This window comes from Corvus hawaiiensis, chromosome 6 (genome assembly GCF_020740725.1).
Source record: "Corvus hawaiiensis isolate bCorHaw1 chromosome 6, bCorHaw1.pri.cur, whole genome shotgun sequence".
Classification (NCBI taxonomy): Eukaryota; Metazoa; Chordata; class Aves; order Passeriformes; family Corvidae; genus Corvus; species Corvus hawaiiensis.
Window position 1 is genome coordinate 6,740,624 of NC_063218.1, and position 17,567 is coordinate 6,758,190.

The window sequence follows — 17,567 nt, forward strand, 5'->3', positions numbered from 1 at the left end:
TGCATGTTCTTTTTTTTTTTTTTAACTCCTTTAGAAAATACTTGCCTTGCAACAAGAGAGAGACGTGGAGTTGTTACGTGATCTGAATATTGTCTTACAAGTATTTAAAGAGATTTGTGATAATGAGCTCTTCTGACAAAGGCAAGATCCACCAGCTTAAAATTTAAGTTGGAAAAAAAAAATGGAAAGAATTAAGGATTAGACTATTGGAGTAACTTATTTTTAAAACGTGGTCTTTAAAAATCAGGTGTTTAATAAATATTTTCTCATTTTATTGAAGCAACCAGCTCTCCTACACTGCTGCTAAGCCATTCACTGGCAGTGCCCCTTTCCAGGCTCTATCCATGGTTCTCCAGAGGGTTTCCCCCATGCACCATCTTCAGCCTTTCCCTTCGCCTCCAAACTGCAAGGCAGAACAGCACGAGGACTGAAACAGTAGAATGCTGCCATAAAAGAACAAATTCCTTCACCAACTGCAAAGTGTGAGGCTCAGAGGGTTCCTAAAAAACATTGTGTGGCTTTAATGCCTTTCCTGCATCCACTGCTCCTGACCTCCCTCACAGGGGGAGTTATGTGAGGTACAAGGATACTCACCATCATCAGAGGACCTCTGAAAAAAATTAACTTAATAAAAACCGAGTGTTTACTATGGTAATTCTGGCTGAAATTTAAATTACCACCTCATTGCTTGGTTTTTGTTTTTTTTTTCTCCAGACAAGAGTCCTTACATTGAATATACACAGATGGGTACCTGATTATTCCAAGCTCACTGTTGAAAAGGCTCATGAAGTTTACATGGGAGGAGGTGGAAAAAAAAGCCAAGCACCTGGAAAACACTTCATTGCTTCTTTATTTAGATGCACCCACAGTACAGAGCCTCTTGAGCATGTGCAAAAGAGGAAGATTACACATTTATAGCTGGGAGCACCATTGAGTTTGAGTTTCTTTGATACCATTTTTAAGAAAGTAAACTGTTTCCAAAGAATGACATTTGAATCCAAGAGCTTAAGACCTGCTTGTACTTTATCCAGAGGTGGAAGATATTTTTATTATTACTTGGATGTAGAGTAGAAGACATTTTCACAGTCTGGTTGGACCAGTCTTTATATTTTCATATGCACCTTTTAATATATATAAAAAATGTTTCATTTTTCCCCCTTACCTACAAACAGTTAGATGCATCTAAGTTTAAAAACAGTACTGGGACCAGAGCATTCCTATGGGGAAAAACGAACTTTTGCTGCCCTCTCCTGCTTAAACAATGAAATGCTAAAATATTAAGATCTATGGATCTAATGCTAACCTTGAAACAAAAAGCATGACAGGTCATTCACTATACTACAATCAAAAATAGGACAACAAGAAATGTATCAGTACTATTTATATTTGAAAACTCCTCGTGGCTCCATGAGGTTATGAATACAACATATTTACAGCAGGTGATCCAAGTAACAAAAACTCTTAGAGAGGTCGTGATACAAAGTGCACGCTTCTGTGGATGGGAAGCAACACTTGGATAAAAGTTTTCAATCAAAATTAGTTCCATTCTGTTTCAAGATGCTGTTTCATAGACTTCAAAATGGAAAACTGGAAAACTGGGCTACATAAAATCTGCTGCACATACCAACTAGGAAAAACTAATTCATGGCTCACTCCAGAGCTGCTAAGGGAAGCACATGAGGCAAAATAAAAAAGCCACATGTAAATAAAAACATTCTCCAATCTCGAGCATCGTCACCTTTGTCTTCTTTTAGGGCAACTGCTTTGGGAGAGAGTGGTGTCACACAAATAAGAGAAAAGAGCATCTTTGTTTTCAAAGACAGAACTCGAAGTTAGGTCGGTTTTACTTGGAGGGAGAAGGATCTCATCTTCCGCACTCCTCACGAAACAGCTTTTTAGAGCTCCTAATCTATTTTCTTTTCCATCGAGTGAGACAGCCTAAGGCTGTACTTACGCACATATAATGTAAGTACAGCTGCTGCATTTCTTACTCAAGCAATTCTTGGCTCCAACACCCTTGATTTTTCCATATATGAGAACAGATAAAAAAATAAATTAAACCCTTTTACTTATGCTAACAAAACCAAGATTAAATTTACTGTAACCCTGCTAGCAAACCCTCCAATAGCATTAGAATACTTTTATTTAAAGCATTCCATCCTTTGGAAGAGAGACAAAAAACACTGGAAAGCCATGAAAGGAAAACAGTAAGGGAGACGTGCAAGATGAAGAAAGCAACGTGTGGTCAATTCAGAGGGTATGAGAGGAACTTTACTTGTACAGTTGTTACATCCCCATGACCCAATGCCCTCGCAGCTCTCTCCTGTGAGCAGACAGCACTCAACCCTTCCCCCTGAGACCAATATGGCCCAGGACACGCAGGACCAACCCAATGCCTGCCGGACGAGCAGTCAAGAACAACATTGACACAAACAAAGGTGGTTTGTGGAACTCAAGAATCAAACAAAAGTATAATTTATGATACACTGATCACACTTAGGCCCATGGGCTGCCTTCCTCTTCCTTGTGCAGCTCCAGCGGGAGCAGTGGGAGCCCTGCGGGGCTGGACATCGCACTGGGAGGGCGGCACACGGGGGATCCTGGCAGCAAGTGCTTCTTCAGGTGCAGCACCCAGCCTTTAGAGTCAAGTGACTTCAGAACAACAGCACATCATCTCCTCCTCCTTAAAGGAACATCCCTTCTCAGAAGTGATAAATCATCTGGAAACCTCAGACACTCCCCACTGGCCCCGTGGCAGAGGTAATGAAATATTGCAACCCAGTGGGTTCTCGTCAGTTTTGTATGACCAAGAGCAGAATGACATGGCAAAACCAAAAATAGTTATGAACAAACAACACTCACCTAAACTCTAAGTACAGGACAAGGTGCTTTTTCTAATTTCACATTGTTGTGTTTTACTCCACCAGGTGAAAAACATGAAGTTTTATTCCTCCATTCTTTCTCAGTTTTTCACAATGGAACATAGTCTTTGAGCATGAGTTTGAGTCCACACTCTTGTACTGTGAAATGATCATTTCACACAGAAATCACACTAGCAAGTTGTTGGGGTTTTTTTGTAACAGAAATAAAAGACTGTCAAAATCAATGGGCTAAGGGACATGATTTGTTATAAATTTATTTAATCTTCAGTATTTCAGCTTGCACCTTTGCTTCAGCACTTTAAAATAAAATGTTTCAACTATGACAGTAACTGCCTAATTTACATTGCGTCCCAGTCAATGTTCTTAAAAGAAGCTCATATTAATCCCATAAAATCATGTTGTGTTTGGTGTTGCATATGACTAGTTCCACTTTTTTTTTTTTCCCCCAGAATTAACAGTGTCAAGTTCTTACAAAACCTTGAGTTTACAACATTTGTGTGTGCAGACCCAGGAGTACAAACTGTGACCTGATAATCCTGAAACAGTCAGTAGTCTAGGAGGGAATTCTTTTTTACCTCTTTTCTGTGCATGAAAACAAGAAAACTTCAAATTCTACTGTATATTTAAATGGTAGGAAGAAAAATATACAAGCTTGTATTTATACTGTATTTCTATCAATGGCAACAGGTCATAAATTCATGTTTGCAACTATCACAAAGACTCATGAACACCAATTCATTTTTATACTGTAAATACTGCTGGATTGATGGTTTAGGATTATCAATTCACCGTTGTCGTATGTCTATAACAGTTCAAAAGCATCCTGGAGAAAAATCCTGAAACACATACCTTCCGGTATAGAATAATGCAACTGCATTAGCTAAATATATACTGTACATAAGTCTTATCAGCATTTTACCTACCAAAGATGTAAGATTCCACTTTCAAATACAAAGCAGATAGCCAATAATGTATACTTATAATACAGCCCTCTTCTTTGTTTTTGTATTTTTTTTTCTCTTTTGTTTTAAACAATTTGGTCACAATGCACCTTTGATATAAAAGCATTTTAAACTTTATTATTAATACTCAGAACATTAGGATTTCCAGAATTTTTTTTCAGTAGCATTTGTAGAACCACTTTTGGTAACAAATACAGTAGTTAGGAATGAGCATCCAGATGAGAATGCAGAAGTGTATTATCCAGAATCCTTTCCAGCTAAGACCATAGGGCTGGTACTGTGATGAGTAATAGTACTAGAACCACAAAAACACTAGAGTATGTTTCTTAGAGGCTACATCCTCTTTTGCTGGAACACTTTATAAATACATTTTAAAAAGTAAGGCAACAACTCCAAACTATCCAAACTGCAATCTCAACTCAACTTCCAATTAGACCCATGACCATTGGAGATCAATTTCACGCTTGGGTGGTTTAGCATGTGTCTTTATTCTTCCTAAATGGTCCAGTAAGAACATACTGTAATAATTTAGCCATTAGTGTTTTTAAACCAACTCTGGTACGTCTGTCCAATGCTGCATCACTAATACTGGTTAGGTATTGAAGTCCAGGGTGTTACCACTGCCCGTCTTTTTTCCCAAGGATTGTGGACACTAATTTGGATTTGCAATAAATAGGTGCACAAATCCAAAGCTCCCTTTCCTACTATGTTTATCACCTACTTGTTTTTTAACTCCTAATGTTCAAATTAAGGAAGCACCAGAGACAGCCTGGTACTAAAAAAATGCTCACACCAGTAAACAAAACTTTTATTCAGGACCACTGTTTTTCATGGCCCTGATCTGAATGGACATTCAACTTATGAAGATGTGCAAAAGGAAAAGAAAGTCAAATTACAGTAAAGTTATCCAGAGAAGGAGGATGTTACACAAACTCATAAGGAAATGACAGTCTTTTTTCTCTTTTACTATAAATACACGTAACAGTTTAGCAGAAAGACAAGCTAAATTTTAAGATTGTTCACATTTGAAAGTCGTATTATACTCTCTGCTAACGATAAATAAGGAACAGGTCCTGACAATGGAATCTGACATTGCAATTTTCATCAACAGATCTTTGAAGACTGGTTTTAAAGAAGGGTTAAAACAATGATTATGTTTGCAAAGTTCTGAGAAGTCCATCTGTTGTCCAAACTTTGGATTAAAGTCCTTATTTTTTTCCTTTACTTAGAGACAGGTATATACAGTGCTGTTGTAATAATGAAACAAATGTGAAATCTACTGTAAAGTTGCACAATACAGAAAACTGTTGCTCCATCTTCTACTACATAAATGTGTGACTCCACAGGTTAATAATGCTGTTTTGTTTTTTTGTTAAGTTGGAATTATTCCATCACGTCTAAGACCTCTCTTTAATTCCAAATCCTCCAGTTTTTTCCACAGTTCTTCACGCTCTTTCTCTTTCTTCTTCTCACTGACAGATGAAATAAAACAAAGAGTTAGCAGGAGAGAAGACTGTATAATATTTATGTTAAAAAACATACAGTTGACATTAATTAGCTGCACTAATTTTCTTGAACACAACTGCAATTTTCCTAACATACTTAATTTTTTTTTATATTTTCTTTTTTTTTCTTTGTTACCTACATAAATATAACTAAACAAAGTAGTATGAGAAGAGCTTAAAATATTAGCTGAGCAAAGTGACAGTGTTCAAAGACATTAATTTGCAATGAGAAATTTAAAAAACCCAGTGGACTTTTATTACAGAATTGATCTGTCAAAATTATAAAAATTAACATTTTGGACTAAGTTATTTAATTATTTTTATATTTATTTAAGCATATAAATAATTTTATAAATCACAGCCACTTTCTGGAAAGCATTCCCTGACTCCTTTAGAATCACTGCTTTTACTTACATTGACTGCTGGCTTCCCTATAGCTTAGGCACCAACCAAGGCAAAGTTCAACCTACAAGATGTGTCTTTTGTTCAGTGAGTTACTCTTTTTTCCACACCAAATTCCTGCAAGATCTATGTAGCATTTGCTTTATCAACAGACTTCAGTGGTTGATTTGAGGAAATTAAACAGCAAACCTAACATTTACTTTACCTGCATTGTTTGCTTTCTAAATTTCCTGTCTCTGCCATAGCTTACTGTGAATAAATCTCCTCGATACTGCAAGGCACAAAATGCTTTCAAGTTCTATTACATCACCTTGTAGGTTTAGATGAAATGGAAATCTAACAATGACAGATACACAGATTCTCTGCCAGTCACATTACACAAGTCTTGAAAAGTATTTCAGTGGATTAGAAACATTCCTACACATTTTGCTTCAGTCAAAATGCCAACATCTGGTTCATTTGTTTGGGATTTTGATTTCCCAAGAGGATTTTGAACATGTAAAAAAATACAAACAACTTTCAGATAAATCCCTGAAGAACAGTAAAAAAAAAAAAAAAAAAAGAGCCTATTGTTACGAGAAAGTATTTTAAATACAAAAATAAGTGAAATAGCCTTACGTTTTCAGGCTACTTACCAATATTTATCTTCTAATCACTAGGAAATACATGCCTGCTTGCCTAAAGGCCTGTTAGAGGATGATCACCTCACCCCACTTACCTATTTGACCTATCCTAGCCAGTAATATTGAACGTATTTCTCCTCAAGCTTGTAGTGGTATCAAAGCTATCCTTTTGAAATGTGGCTTTATTAAATGCTAAAAATTTTCTGGAAACAGTAAGGTAAAAAAGTTTATACATTCATGTTTTAAAATTATAAGAAGTAAATAAAAATGGATAAATGGTTAGCACCAGCCTTGGTAGGAAATAATGTCAGCAGGTGCAAAATAAATTCTTCATGCAGTTCAGCCACTAAACCTCCGCCATTATCCAGACATGAGACACACCACTGCAGTGTCTGGTCCTGTTCAGAGCAAAATTCCTCATCTTAAGGGGCAAAGTGCAACCACAAATTGATTTAGGTCACCAAGCTGCCTCAGTGAACAGCTGGATTAGACCATCAGTCCTAAAACTCTCTGCCTTTTCGCTAGGAAACCACACGGTGTTGTCTCAACTGCACTAGAAGTTTGGCACTTATTTATCAATACATATTAAGAATATCTGGCTTAGTTTAAATATATCTCTAAACAAGCCTCTAAAAGTAAAACACCATATTAATGAACTAGCCTGTTATGTGCAGATTTTTTGGGGTTTAGAACAAAGTGGAATGAAAGGCCAGTGTGACTCCAGTCACACAAATCAAATAACTACAACAGCCAAGAGACTTTCAAGGTTGGACTACCTAAAAAACCTCTGCTGACCTGCAGTGTCCTTTGCACTGCTTGGGGGAACTGTGAGTCACAGCAAAGATATGACTTAAATGAAGCTGCAAACTGCTCAAAGGTCCTGAAATTTCCTCCTTTTTTTCACCTAATCTTTGCATAAGGTGAAACTTTTGAGAAAAGATGTTGCACTGTAACTGAGAAATAAAGATTAAGGAAAGTAGGAGAAAAGACAAGGAGCCACTGGAGTTGAACTAATGCCTCTATGAGTGGTGTATTTAATGGATCTTGCATGCTGAAAGACTCAGATACAGCAGAACCTCTGAATAAGAACATAAAGGCTGAGAGATGTCTCTTTGCTTTAAGACCACATCCAGCCTACAAACAGCAGTTTGGAAAATCAAATCTTTGGGGTTTCCCTCATGTCTCTTTCCAAACCTCAGTGTAACTTTTTTTTTTTCAAGTCTTTAAGCAAAGTCTTATCTTTAAACCCTTGTTCTTCTTTTATTATTGAAGCTCTTGATACACCTACATCTTTTGGAATGTGGAGTCAAAAAGGAATTGCATGAGGAATGTGGATTCCCAAGCAACGCAATGGATCCTGTATTTAATAAAGGCTAAAGAACAACCTGCACACAATCTCACATCCTGCAGTGGGAAGCCTAACGAGCAGGCAAGGACAAAAATGGGGCAGTGTCTATTATGTGTGAGATTATGCAATTGCACCTGAGTGTAAGGGGAGAACTAAACTGCAGGCTGTATGCACAGCTGGCAAAAAAAAGCTTTAAAAAGTTACCGCTGACGATCTGACTTGTAAGTGGCTGTCAGCTCATCAAACATGGTGCTGTTCATTTCCATAAATGCCTTCAACACATTGTAGACTAAAGCCACAATAGCCCTGTGAAACATGGAAGAAGAAGAAAGAAAGGAATCCATTAGTTTCAGGTGAAATCAAACGTGAAATAAAAATGTCTTCTCTTCCCAGCTTTTCTGTGACCAATTCTGTTCCTGCAAGTATGGTTATGTAAATTCTTCGATTTCAGTGAAACTACTTTTGATTAACATACTTAAAGGTGAGAATCAGCATTCATGTCCCTGCTTACTACTGAAATGGAGCAGGCCAAAACTCTAGGGTGAAAGGCAACAACAGAAAGCTATTACATATAACTACAGACTCTTCCCTCATGCTGTGGAGCAATTCTGAATGCAACTTCAGAGATTCAAATCATCAACGCTGGCAGAAGGAATAGAATTCAAACACAAAATGAGAGTGATTCATATTTCCTTATGACTCTTCTATGAAGCTGAATATTCAGTGCATCTATGCAAAATACAAAGCTGTATTTCAAGAGTGATTTCCTTGTGCTCATACAGTTCATATCCATTTTCCCTTTCACAGTTCCTGATCCACTACTCTGGCTGCCATATTCAGACCCAGGGCTGCTTAAGAAACAGCTCTTTAGCCAAGAGGCAGTGAATCAACAGTACAAGTGCCAGGAACCTTTGGAGCTAATCCTTACAGCACACAAACTATGTGCCATTTCCCACGCACCCCTGTCTCTCTCATCTCTTTAAATAAACTTTCATTTTTGTTGCCTACGTGAAAAATTTTCTTATAAATATAAAAATTCTTTAAATATCTCCTTTATTTTCGATGCATCTTTGCCTGGTTCGTATAACAAAATTTCTATGGGTATGAAAACTCTGTGAACTGGGATACTGGAATATTCTCATTACCAGAAGCATCCCATTGCCTAATATAAAAGGTTGGAGACTGGTACTGGAATACTGTGCCATGGAAAGTGCTCTTTTGTGATCAGTGTTAAGTTACAGAAGCTTTCCAGCAGCATTAGATTTGTCCTGTAAGCACACAAACTTGAGAGTTTGACTAGGTACAGAACAAAAAGACCAATGTTTGAAAAGATGAAATATTTTACAGTAAGGTCTCAAAGCAACTGGGACCTGAACATAGCACAGCTCATTAAAAATCCTGTGTTTACTAAATGGTAACCATCTTGAATTAGAAAAACTTTCTAACTAAAATATAGGATATATGTCATCTAACTGTAATAGAATTTTTCATAAAAACAATTAGGTCATTCAGTTTAAAATAAAAATACCTAATTATCAGGATATCACTATAAAGTAACTGCTCAATTATTGTAATAGAGAACACCTGTATTTAAATAAATTTAGAAAAAACAACCCAACCTAAGAATATACTGATGTCTGTATGTTTCATGAATGTTTAAAAAAATGCCAACACCAAAAGTCTCCCAGAGGTATCAGTCCATGATACAGCCACAAAGTTTATTAATGCCAGGTGATCATCTTCTAGACAATTTACAATCAGAGCCAACCCATTTATAAAAAAAAATGAGTAGGAGAAACACTTGATGAGAAACATTTTTCCTTCAATAACAATGTAACATTTAATTTCTTCTTGTTTCCAACTTGTGAGAAAGTCTATTTTTATCCCACAAGGTAACCATTTTTGTACACATAACAGTTAATTAAAAACACTGAGACAAACTCAAGTGCAGACTAATATATACTGACATTAACAGAGCTGCACTTGCTCAAAGCAGCTTTGAGCCTGGACCTCTCCCATTCAGATGTTCTTCAGCAGACATTCCCTAAGTTTATCAGTGGGATATCAAATGGTGACATAAAGCATAAATGCACAAACTTACGGATTCCAGTGTTCTTTAGAAATCCTGTAAAGGCTGGAAAACATGATGGGAAGTATAACATTTGAGTTCTCCTCTATCAAACTCATGATGTATTCATTATTCCAATAATACAGCGCTCTTTCAGCCACCTTTGAGTCAAAGAAATAAAATATTAACAGGAATTCAGATACCTGTAATTTTGTGATTTTCTGAAGGAAAAACTAATCACAGAGAAACTTCACAAAGATCAGCTAACAGGAGTCATTACTTTTGGAATTAAACAACTCTAATCAGTAGCATAACACACATTAATGGAACTAAGTTTTTATCCTGTTGTTCTGATCCCACAGCACCCACTCTATTTCCTGAGCCATGTGTTATATTGCTCACCAAAAACTGGGTGCAGACACAGCATCAGTGCTGCAGATGGAGAGGGAAAGGGAGAGCAGAGAGACTTCCCATTGCCCCTCTCCCTGAAAATCAGGAAGAGTGCAGTTCTCCTTCCTCTGGTATCCCAGCACTGCTGCAATACCAGAGGAAGGAGACAGGGAAAAGCCCAGCAGCTGGGCTGGATAAGAGAGGAGAAACTTTAGGTGTGGGGAAGGTCCTAAGGACAGTAATTACCCTGGAGAGGAGCTGGGGGGTAGGAGGGAGGATGCTGATCTAAATTATGACAAAAAAGACACAGTCCAAGGAAGAGCTGAAAAGTCACATCTGTCTTTGTGCCAGGACAGATCACCAGGCTTAATATGGAGACACTACAGGCCATGAACTCTATATCCTCTTCAATATCAATTTACATCTCATTCATTCCCCTCCTTCCCATTATACAATGTGATTAAAACAGGCTACAGGTTCTGTCACCTCTAACCAGACACGTGGTTACGTGGTTAGAAGGAAGCAAGTCAGAAAACAAGAACTGCATAATATTGCACCAAAACCATGCAGCAAATACATCCTCCATGGTCTATATGGCCAGGACCAGTCACTCACAGTGAGAAGGGCTCAAAGTCTGCCTGGACACATGTTAAGGATTTGTGAGGGGCTCAGAAGGACAAGTTCTGTGCTGTAACCCCAAACACTTCTAACAAGTCTTCAAGGAGCTCAGACTTAACCTTCCACCCCAACATATCCTCTTCGACAGAAGACAAGTATGTAAAAACATAACGTAAAATAATATTTACATTTGGGGGGTGTTATGTTTGAAACTGAAGACTATACATTCCTATCCAAACAATAACCTCTGCCACTGACCTGAAAATGAGGGCTAGAGACACACTTGGCAATTTGTTTAAACAAGGGTTCCTGGATTTTGACAAATTGTGATGGTTCAATTACATCCAAGATTTCCTCCAGCTCTCCTAGGAACATGACCTAAAGACAAAAAAGAAAGCATTGAGTATAAAACCTCCAAATCATCTTGTTCTGCAGAATGCTGGTAACCTTCAAATTCTACTGCTCCAGGGAGAAATGGAAACCTCACTAGCTCAGTAAGACCCTCTCTCAAAAAATGTCCCCTGTTCTACCTTTAGCAGCTTCTCGACTCAGTCCCTGAAAACATTTCTTCAAGTGCTGCTTTTAAAGTGGTTTTTTACAACGAAATTCAGAATTGCACCAGTATATATACCCATGCTGAAAACCTTGTCTCATACAAAGATCTGTCCAAGGCTTAAACTTTAATAACTAAGGAGATTCTCCTAATTTTACTTCATTTTTGAGAGCAATATTCAAAATAACAGTTTTTCTATTCCACAAAACCTCACTAGGGAAACTGATATGCACCTGAAACAAAAATGCACATGTTTAACTGCATCTCTTACATGTTTAGTAGGTAAACACCACAGAAAGTATCTTTCATCCTCACTGGAAAAACACTACCTTCACATATAAATAATTCCAAATCTAACAGTTTTCCAACCTATCCTCATCTGTGTTTACATTCTCCTTTCTAAAAAATTCTCTGCAGAAATACCAGTACTTATTTTGTGAATAGAAACCACAGTTATCAAACTTTTCAAAGTCAAAATTGTTCACAAAAACAGAATTAAAGTATAGAAAAATCGTAACAAGAAATAATACCAAGATTCACTTCAGCATGTGCTATCAATGAGGAAATATTTAAAGATTCCCTGCTTATTATGTTCTAGAGCAAAATAACTTTTTTTTTTTTAATACTAGCATATCACTTACCTCTTTCTGACTGCAGGTTTTTGGCCAGAATTTCATTAAACCTCTAATGACCTAAATTAGAAGGAAATAGAAGTTAGATTTTTTACTTTACTCTCAACAGGGTAAACCATTCATAGTGGAAAAAAAAGAAGTATGAAAGAAATATTTACTGGTTCTGTGAGTGAGGGGTCTTTCTCCAGAAACTGTACTATGCAATACGCCAGCTGTAAAGAGGTAAGAATTTAAGAGAACAAAATTAGAACATTTCTATAAAGAAACCACAAAACCCTAATTCTTTGAAAAAGAGACACTTAAGGCAAGATGCTATTCAGCTTTCTCAAACTGCATCAAATTTTAAACTGAGATGCAGTTTGCACTGTGCAAATCCACTCAAAGTTCAGTTTATAAGAAACAACAGAACACTTTACACAAACAATTAGTGACAAAGTAACATATAAAATAAAAATCAGAACAACCTGGAATTCTAAATACAGTCATACAGACAATGTTTTGAAGCTTCTGCTATTCTCTTTAACTGCGTCTTTTTACTAATTTTATACAGCAAAGTCGTGAGAATTCTTGCAAGATGAGTGGACACAGCTAAAACCTGGAATAACATCTTTAGAAAGCAGAGCTTTATCACCATAAGAAATACTGCACTATCTGAAAATCAGAGAGAAAGACAACAGGTAGCAGTTATCAGAGGGAAAATTACGTCATGAAAGCTGGAGGTATAAAAAGATGTATGAGAGCATCAATGCAGTATTAAGGAATCTGTGAGGGAGAATATTAAATGCAAAAATGTGGGTATTAGTATTCAGAAGGCTGCCAGGGTGAAGAAGAGCCTTGACAGCACAAGACTAAGGAAACCCAAACATCCTCTTGGGAGAGAGGATGGGAAAGGCACACTTGTGAGAATGAGAGAAGAGGAGAGAGGAAAACCTAGTGAGAGAGTTTAACCACTAAATAAAATTTCCAAAATATTACAGATGTATGTTATTCTTTTAATTATCTCATCAGAAGAGAAGCTAGATATTTATCATACAAAGTATATTGAATGAATTTTGAAAAAATCTATTGTATTTTTTTCCACATTTCAGAACTTCCCCCCACTTTTTATGTGCAGGTAATGAAATTCACAAAGCAACCTTAAAAAATATACATATAATTCTTACTGAGCAAAAAAATATTTCTGTAATTTCTACCTGTGCATGGAAGAGTGATAAACTCCTGACAGTGTGTAAAGGGATCAGCACCTTCACCAGAAACTGTTTATGCTCTGCCTTGAGAGGTAAAGCAAAACCATTGATAATACTGAAAATCAGAAAAGAAATATTTGTTAGTGTCATCATCACAGAAAGCAATACTGAGGTCTGAACAAGCACTTCCTAGATTAAAATATATTTAGCAGTCAGCACCTGTTTACAAATAGCATTTGTAAACAGGTGCTGACTTTGGTCCTGCTGTATATTAGCAGGGCACTACATACCTAGGTAGCAATCCAGCTCCCATTAGAAATAATCACATAAACAGCTGCACAAACCTGTTGCCAAACAGATAAGACCTTGTCTATGTGGTCTGTAAATTCATGTAAGCAAGGTGGTCTTGAGTAATTAACCTACCAAAATTAGATTCACTCAAAACATTCACTCTGCTAAGTGTGCTCAGAAGAAAATAATCCTACAGCATGTAAGGATGAAGTGTGCCTTAATTAATGCACTCATACACATAAAATCAATCCAACACTTTGGCTATAACTTGCATACAGTTATATATTCTTGGCAAAGATGTGACAGAGATTTGCACATGGGCTTAAAGATGAGCATGTGCACACATCTGTTTTCAGAATCAGGGATTATCGTAATACTTCTTCTGAATCTGACACTATCCTGACGTGTCCACAAGGGAAGTCGAGTTAGATAATAAATAAAGACCCATTTACCTTCCTAAAATTTCCAACAGTTCAGCTACGCCATTGAAGTGTTCAGTTTCATAAACAAATCTAAAAAAAGAAAAGTTAAATATAAGCGATATATCAGTTTCCTAAAGTGATCATAAGCGAAAAGCACCTTCTTCCACAACTTACCGTAGAAAAATATTATTAATCTGTTTTCGGATAAACGCTCTAAGACCCAGGAACTTGCCATAAATTCTGTGCAAGACTGTTTTTAGGTAGTCTCGTTCTCGAGGGTCTTCGCTGTCAAACAGCTCCAACAGCTGCGTTTAAAGGAAAAAGAGAACTGAAACAGGAGACATTTGACAAGTACGGCACACAGGCTTCTGTATGAAACTGAATTCATGAAAACTCGTGAATGAAAGAATTTGACATCCATGGTACCCAAAGAGTAGATCTCCAGTATTAAAAAAAAATCTGCTGGAACCTCAGTACAACATCACAAAACTCAGAATAATAAATTTGTGATTAACTGGTTCCCAAATGCTTCCTTCTCCCCAAAAATACACATGATAAGACAGTTTGCTTTTTACAATCCACCATTCCCTGACTCTGCAGAACCAAAAGATCCTCATTTGCTCTAATACTTTGTTCTACAACATTGTGTCAAGGTCACATTTTTCTAATTGCTTGTAATTTATATGATGAGCTCTTAAGCCTTCCCAGTGATTGCATGGCCTTCACACTGTGGAAAGACTCAACAGGGAAGTCCATGCCAGCACTGGATCTGCTGTTACAGGATCTCCACCAATTGACACAAATCAAAAGCATCAGAGGGAATTAATCCTTCACTTTGAACAAAACGGTGGTTTCACTATCAATGCCAATTAAAAAAAACAAACCAAAACAGTGAACAAAGAAAAAAAACCCAACAACAGAAAACCCACATTTACTAAGTAGCTCTTAAACTGCAAAATAGTTATGTGAGACTCAGTCAAGAGAGGTGTTCCAGTGTCTGGTATTGTACAAAATATATCCCAAACACTGACACCTGAAGCTGCATGAAATGAGCAGCAGGAATATCACCTGCAGATCTTTGTTTTGTTCCCCTTGAATCCTGTGCCATGAAAGATAAGCTTCCCCTCAGCTACCTTCTTCATTTTTTGTGACACCACAACATGGGCTATTCTGGTGGATGGAATAAATTCAGAGGTAAACTTTACTTAAAAGCAAAAAGCCCGACCAACTGCCACAAACATGCAGAAAACAGGGAATTTTAGGTAATTTTTAGTAATTATAAGCAACCCTATCTGTCCTGCACGAAAAAGAAACTAACTGTCAAGCAGTACCTGTCTTGCAGGAGAAATAAAGACAGTTTGTCAAACAGGTCTTACAAATGGGCAAGATGCTGTCAGAAAATCATTACAGGAGTGGCAGAAAACAAGATTATCTTAGGTTCCCAAACAGATAAATTATAAATACCTATTACAAGTAGATATGTCAGTGTATGTATGCTACACCTGATCTCTGTTAAACTGCTACACAACTTTGAGGAGGTGAAAAAGGTAAGAAAAAATATGATTAAAAGTTGTTACACTGTCTGGGATTTTGCTTTCTAACATCCAGGTCTAAGATTGATGCACACATTCTTCCTCATTGTTTTGAACATTTCTGTGGCTTGCAATGAGACCTCACTGTATTTTCCTTGCAGTAAGAATCTGTGGTGGGAATTTCATGAGGCAAGTATGAGGTTTGTCAGCTGCCCTCCAGAGGTTATAAACACATTACTTTGTTCAATTAGTTCTAGAGTTAAATAAATAAATAGTCATCTCATCCTTCCCCAAATAGCACATTTCACCCTAAGATAGCAAACAGCTGGAAGCACTTAGGTTTTTCGTTTTCTTACTGGATTGAAAAGTATTTGTATTTCCAGTTCTCTTATGCAGATCCTCTCTGAAAACACTGCTAAACTAAGACTCAGTGTCTCATTAAAAAAAAAAATAAATAAATAAGACAGTTATTCTGCTATGTCCAATTTGTTATCAGGTTTCAACAGTAAAGTCTTATTTTTATGGATGAGCTGCAAGACTTCTATAATTTATGTTGACTATTCTAAACATACATAGAAAAGGGAAATTAATTTTCCAAAATAGCAACCTACATAACACAGAGACTTGTGGATATATTTGAATTGTATGTCTCTTAGCAACCACTGCCAACCATTTCAAACTGTACATAAGCAGGCTTTAGAAATGAACAGCTACACTGGTAAATACAGTATTTTATTAAAACATACAGCTGAAAGCCAGAAACACAGCTATACTTAAAAAAACAAATGCAAAAAGCAAGAAAACAAGCAAAAAAGTTTGAAAAAAGTCCATTAAAAAAACTGTATCTTTTTAAATATTTTTTTTCCATAAAGGCATCCTTACTGCCAAGAAACACTTCATTAAAATTTAAAAAAAAAAATTTAAAAATCAGTTTTGAGAAAAAGCTGATTCCAAATACTGTCCCACTTGGGCTGTCAGTGTCATGAGACACCAAAATACTTAATTTTCTTAAGTCTCAAATTGCTTTCCTGTAAGTGGTCTTAGTTGCAAATACTCAGGAGTTACTCCTGACACACAACAAATAACAACAGGAAGTGGAAGGCCACCCCAGTTCCTACAGCTCACCACAAAGTATTTACACACATGGAAATATATCTACTTGCTTGTGTGTGTATATATATACATCTCTATATATGGCTGAATAGAACTTTTTATAGAAAAATGGGCATTTTAAATTGACACACTCTGCACAGCAATATAAAAACATGCATCACCAAACCACATGGCAAGAACATAGGAACCCTTAGAACTCCTTTGACCTCTTAATTGTCGTATCATACATTTTCTTATACGTAGGTTTTAAAATCTCATATTCACCTCTTTCAGTAGATATTATTCTTCCATTTAGTAGATTTAATGAAAACTAGCAGGATTAAAAAAAAAAAAATTAAGATCCTTGGTTTAGACCTATTCTCCTGTGCCAAACTGACAGTTTTGAAAGTCTTAAAAGGGTGTGAGTGGGATGTTGCCAGTCATGACCAAGTTCAGCAGCACAGAACAGGAGCATCTGAGAATTATTTTTACTAGATTTTGAAGGAGAGCACATGCATTCATCCTGATGCAATCGTGCTCTATCTAATCAAACTAAAACAGGCCTGCAAAAACCTGTCAGGAATGATTTACCATGCATATTCTTTTATCTCCACCAGGTACTGGATGAACACATTGGTGCACCTCCTTGTTCAAATCACTACTGAGATGAACAAAAAGGAAACCACCAGAAGTTTGATCCAGATGAAAAATTCTCTTGTATTTAGGAGGTGGATAAAATAAAAACATAACTATATCCTATTGCTTTCATAGGGTGAAGGTGGTCTTGTGATACTGAGAAGGAAATTGAAGTCCTTTCTTCGAAACTTTGAATGTTAGGAAAGAAATTGCTCTTTTCACTACGTTTTTCAGGTATTCTTCATCCAAACAACATACATTAACAGTAAAAGCACAACTTTTATTGCCTGAGCACTAGAGGGGAAAATAAAAGCTCCACAAGTGATACGGGGCAAGAGAAAGGTCTTCAGAAATGCTGAGTATCTCCTGCCAACTCTAGTTTGTTTCTCATTCAACTGTCAGCCTGCAAGGAATTCCCTTTTCT

At 36.7% G+C, this 17,567-nt stretch overlaps 1 protein-coding gene across 3 annotated transcripts in view; it reads right to left on the reverse strand.

Annotated features, from left to right (window-relative positions):
• Positions 1–832: 832 nt before the first annotated feature.
• PPP2R5E (protein phosphatase 2 regulatory subunit B'epsilon) overlaps positions 833–17,567 on the reverse strand; it is a 74,206-nt gene continuing 57,471 nt past the window's right edge. For all 3 annotated transcript variants that reach the window (XM_048307710.1, XM_048307709.1, XM_048307711.1), the window contains 9 exons: positions 14,058–14,188; positions 13,914–13,973; positions 13,177–13,285; positions 12,142–12,195; positions 11,993–12,043; positions 11,057–11,176; positions 9,824–9,951; positions 7,927–8,028; positions 833–5,316 (listed from right to left, as the gene is read on the reverse strand). In XM_048307710.1, the coding sequence (XP_048163667.1) occupies positions 5,217–5,316; positions 7,927–8,028; positions 9,824–9,951; positions 11,057–11,176; positions 11,993–12,043; positions 12,142–12,195; positions 13,177–13,285; positions 13,914–13,973; positions 14,058–14,188 (855 nt within the window). In that variant the 3' untranslated portion in view covers positions 833–5,216. The remainder of the gene's footprint in view (positions 5,317–7,926; positions 8,029–9,823; positions 9,952–11,056; positions 11,177–11,992; positions 12,044–12,141; positions 12,196–13,176; positions 13,286–13,913; positions 13,974–14,057; positions 14,189–17,567) is intronic.